Source organism: Anguilla anguilla, chromosome 3 (genome assembly GCF_013347855.1).
Source record: "Anguilla anguilla isolate fAngAng1 chromosome 3, fAngAng1.pri, whole genome shotgun sequence".
NCBI lineage: Eukaryota > Metazoa > Chordata > Actinopteri > Anguilliformes > Anguillidae > Anguilla > Anguilla anguilla.
In genome coordinates this window covers 2,297,070-2,301,976 of record NC_049203.1, presented here as the reverse complement: position 1 = coordinate 2,301,976, position 4,907 = coordinate 2,297,070, and the positions used below count along the sequence as shown (strand labels likewise).

At 42.3% G+C, this 4,907-nt stretch overlaps 1 protein-coding gene across 2 annotated transcripts in view; it reads left to right on the top strand.

The window, feature by feature from the left end:
• Positions 1 to 3,553: 3,553 nt before the first annotated feature.
• LOC118222834 (cyclin-J-like) overlaps positions 3,554 to 4,907 on the top strand; it is a 20,351-nt gene continuing 18,997 nt past the window's right edge. Inside the window, exons 1-2 of one of the 2 annotated variants that reach the window (XM_035408722.1) lie at positions 3,554 to 3,832; positions 4,839 to 4,907. The exon at positions 4,839 to 4,907 is cut by the window's right edge and continues 14 nt beyond it. In XM_035408722.1, coding sequence (XP_035264613.1) covers positions 4,853 to 4,907 — 55 coding nt within the window. In that variant the 5' untranslated portion in view covers positions 3,554 to 3,832; positions 4,839 to 4,852. Of the gene's footprint in view, positions 3,833 to 4,810 lie in introns of both variants that reach the window. The other variant, XM_035408721.1, reaches the window with a different exon arrangement.

Here is a 4,907-nt window from a genome sequence, read left to right as displayed (position 1 = left end):
GCAGGCGTAGTTTGCATTAAACCCTGAGAGCTTCGACTTCAACCCCCTAAATTCTGCTTGCTGTGAGAAATTATCAATTAAAAATTTTGATGTGCTGAACACATGCTTTTTCACGCAACCAAAAAAATTAATAAATGTGCCTTTTGATTTTGCTTTTTCTTCTTATTTCATCCCTCTGTTCGGCAGTTATAGTAGCCAGTGGATCTCAACTGTCAAGCTGACTTTGCAGGACCCGGTCCCTGCCCCCTCTGTGACTTCGTGTTTAAGAATTCACTGGTGTGTTTTATTTATTTTTAGGTTGTAGGAACACTGTGTTTATATTTTACATTTAGGCATTTATCAGAGGCTCTTAAATCCAGGGCAGCTTGACTATGTGGACACATACGGGTTTATACAATGAATGAAGCTAAAGTCAAACCATGACACATTAAAACATTAAGTCAAACGTCTTAGAACGTGCAAGAGGGAAATAGAGTATGGAGTGTTATTGAGAAGCAAAAGGGTTAGAACTGGGGTGTCCAATGAGGGCTGTATCTGTTTCTGGATTTTATTCCAACTTCTGCTCTTAATTATTTTATTAGCCCAGTCAGTTAGCAGTTGGTATTTTAACTACATTTCTTGATATGTTCATGAGTGACGCCTGCAGGCTGTTCCTGGGTCCCAGCGTGATGCAATTTACTGCAGTCTGATTTAAGGTCAAACCAGCATAAGCGTATACAGCTAATTACTTAATTGTGATTGGTAACAGTGAAAACATACATACACCACTGGCTCTGTGGGAATGGAAATGGCCACCCCTGGGTTGCAATAATACAATTTTATATGTATCAAAGGACGGGCTTGTACACCCATGCAAACTGCTTGGAGTTCAGCATTAGCTGAGTCAAAACGCAGTGTTTACAGGGTTCCTTTCATTCTGTGGTGGCAGAAGGCCAGTGACTTGGTCAAGGGAACTCTGATGCAGCCTGAATGTAACTTTCTGTCTGTATACAGACATTTGATTTTTTTTAAAGATTTGTCAAATGTTTTGATTTGCTTGTTTGGGTTTGCATTTGAAATCGTAGATGCACATGTTAAATATGTGAATTTACTAGTATGCTGCCTCAGGTTTTTTTGGTCATATAGCATTACCTGATGTAAGCAAAGTTTGACACTAGGTGGTGCCAGTCTTCACTTAAAGGAGAACACCAGTCAAAATTCACCATTTAATACTGCTGGCTGCCCAGCCCTGGAGGCAAACTTGATTCATCCAATTAGGAGCTCAATGAGATCTCTAGCTGTTGAATGTGGTGTGCTTTGTAAGCGTTGGAGTGATAACCTAAAGGACAGTAGAACTCCAGGAACTCTGTTTGGCACCCCCGATGCCCTATGTTGGTCCTCAACTGAAGAATAATCGATCTGTGTCATTTCTAGTGTGTCACATACCACAATGTATCCCCACAGCCCCGCCCCCAAACGATGAGGTCACCAGCCTTGCCGCCATTGTTGAGAACGGATTCAGAAAATGTAGGCTGTAGCTTAGATTAAATGAAAACAAGACTCCAGACCTTCAATTATGGTCTTAAATGGTGTGATTGTGACTACAGAAATACAGTGGAGATAAGACATGCTTCCCTTGCACAATATTTTCAAGTTCACAAGATGCCTCCACTTTATTAAAGATCCCCCTTGCGCTGTTTTGTCAACGCAACTGTGAAGAGGGCTGCGCTTGTCTGCGATGACTCACGGTCTGAGGGCTAAACAGGCAAGCCTTGTGATGTCACACAGATGTGCACACGTCCAGACCGAGGCTACACACACTCTCTCTCTCTACCTGCCCAACCGCCAAGCCTCAAACCACCTCCGAGTACGAGCATGTGGTCGTATTTTTATGTTTTCACTAAAATAGGCTATTTAAATGATAAGGAGAGGAGGAGTTACGCCACCAACGACCTCATCGCTTCAAATGGTTGTCGACAGATGAAGATTAAATATTTGAATTTGACGCAGGAAATGTAGCTCATACGGGCCTGTGAAGCTGAACTTACGGGTGCGAACACGCGTTTGTGTGGAGTTCCCCTTTAAGAATATGACACAGAGGTGCCCCCCCCCCCCCCCAAAGGCCGTCTGCTTGCATTTCAACCGAAAGAGGTTAGAGGTTCGGTATTTATATATGGAATTTCTTAATGTCATGTGCTGTGCTGCGCAAACAGTGATGTGTTGAAAGTCCTGTTGCAAAGAACTGTATTTATTTGAGCAGTACCCCTGGCATGCCTGCCTAACAAGAGCAAACACATCTCACACGCGCTGCCGCAGAAGGGCTTCCAAATCCTTCAGAATGAACGCTGCGTTGAGTATGGAAAAATGTCAGACCTGCTTTCATCCTGAACCCACCCCCCAGGTGGCTCGGTGAAACTCATTCATTCCTGGCACATAGGCACCGCGTATCAGTGTTTGTTCTAGCAAATAACCCAGGCTTAGTCGGTCAAATGAGTTAATGAGCAATACGCGTTTGTTGAATTTGCTCATTTTCCTTTACGCGTTGTGAAATATTTGACTGTGGGGATGAATATACAGTCTTCATTAATGTATTATTTCACCATATAGTACCAAACAAAGAAAACAGGCTCTGATAATTAAGAAAATGCATACATTTGTGTTTTTTATTTTAAATTGCCCAGATGTATTTGTCAGTCCATTCTGTCCTCCTTTTAATTCGGGAGATGTGTGGTCTACCAGCCCGAGTTATTTTACACAGTGCCGTCTCTCTGCGCAGATGTGAATTTTTCTTAAAGCATTGACGAACTGCACTGGTTACACTCCTGCTGCTGGAAAACTGCAGTGTGCCTGCTCCACCATTGGGGTCGCACTTGCGCAATTATTTTATTCCTTTGAGCAGGCGTATCCTATCTTATCCGAAATGGGCCGGTGTGGGGTGCAGGTTTCTGTTTTAGCCCAGCACGAATAGTACCGATTCTACAAATGGAGGTCTTGATCGAAGAAAATGATTCGTTCATTTGCTGAATCAGGTGTCGTAGTGGCTGACTAAAATGAAAACCTGCACAGACATTGGCCCTTTTCTGATAAGATTTGCCACTCCTGCCTTTGAGCAATGTACAGTGCTGTGAAGAAGTATTGGCCCCCTTCCCAATTTCCTCTAGTATTGCATATTTGTCACACTGAATGTTTCAGATTTTTAGACAAAATATAATATTGGACAAAGGGAAACAGAGTAAACACAAAATACATTTTTAAAATTATTGTTTCATTTATTTAATGATAAACGTTATCAGATTTCCTTTTCAGCCTATCACAGATTGGCCTGTATTGAGGACAGTCTTAGCACACGCAAAAACAACACTCAAAAGAGTATTTTTAAAACTCGTTATATTGTAAGCTATTTGGCAAAGGAAAGAATGTGATGTGCTTATTATTTTTTTATCTCGAACTATAGAAACCCCCTATGAACTTTTAATTATTAACGGAGACGCTGCTTTTAGGACTACAACTCCCAGAGGCACCCTGGAGCTGCAGTGCTCGTGTGCAGGTCCATGAGTTCCTCGAGCTTCTCACCGCAACAGCAGCTGTGGTAGCCTAACCACACACCATTGAAGGAACGCGTGGGGAAGGACGACAGTGGGAAAACAAGGCAATAAAGTGGAAAACACGTTTAAACCGACGGATAAACCACTTTTCTGCTATTTGGCACTCGTGGTATTTGTTCCAGGGACGAGAAAAGGCTCGTTCCTCGGCTTTTCTCTGATAAGAAACCAAAAAGAAAGTTGAACGAGGAATTTGTAAATTCAGGATGTTGGTGTGAAACAAAGGGGACTGGAGAACTGCTGTTTGAGTGGTAAGTGTATCTGACCGCTACATGCATGTTGCTAATTGTTTTGAGGTCCATGTTACCATCAGTTGTTCTGTTTCGTGATGTTGTTTGAAACGCAGTATGTTCAGTGATAAACGTCCGAACTGGGAATTAAATGTTTCCCATGTTCGGTTAAACAATAACATTAGCCAGACTGCTAGCTAATGATAACTGTCTTCTGGCGTACGGACCACGAACGTGTTGCCGACCGTATTTATAATCATCTGTGTATCCTGGCTTTTCGTTGTAATGTAATGTAATTTAAAATACAGTTTTACAAAGTCAGGCGTGGAAATCTTGATGCGCCCGAATTCGTTCGTGATAGTAATATTATTACGGGAAAGTTGCGAAGTCACTCGCCAGCAGTGCATGGTAGGTGATTGTAGTAAAGTACTTTGTAAAAATGTGCTCGATAGACTTGCGTTTCTGGTAGATCGCTTGACTAACAGCTTTATCACTGTTTGCTAAAACTATGTTGGGTTTTGACTGAGCAACAGCGTGGCTGAGATTTTTTGGAAGTTCAGGCTACGGGGATGAGTCAGAGTCGCGCGTGCAGGCAAAGTTCGGCGATAAGATAATTTAGTGTTTGGAAATGTTTTCAGTGGGACACGTTTACCTGAATTATCAGTCGTTTCTTGTCTGCACAGTTGTGTGTATATACAGTTATACAAAAGTATGGTTATTTTAAAATATATTGTTGCGGTTGTGATAATTGTTCAAGCCATGAATTCGGCAAGGGGTCGTCAAATAAGAAAAAAAAAGCATAAGCACTCCGGGCTGTAAGAAAAACTGGAGCAAGTTTGCATGAACATAATGGATGCCTTTGCCCCCCAATTGCCGTCTTTGGACTAATTATAAATTAAACGAACCACTTGATTAATGTCCTAATCCCAATTAAAACCCCCGGCGCTTCTGATACCAGAGAAGTTTGACCCAGCGTCGTGCACGCTTTGATCTTTTCAGGGTTATACTACTCCGTTCTTTTCACCAGCTCTGGATGGGAAAATGGAATCGGAGGGGCAGTGGTGGAAGGGTCAGCTTGCCGCAGACATACACCAGT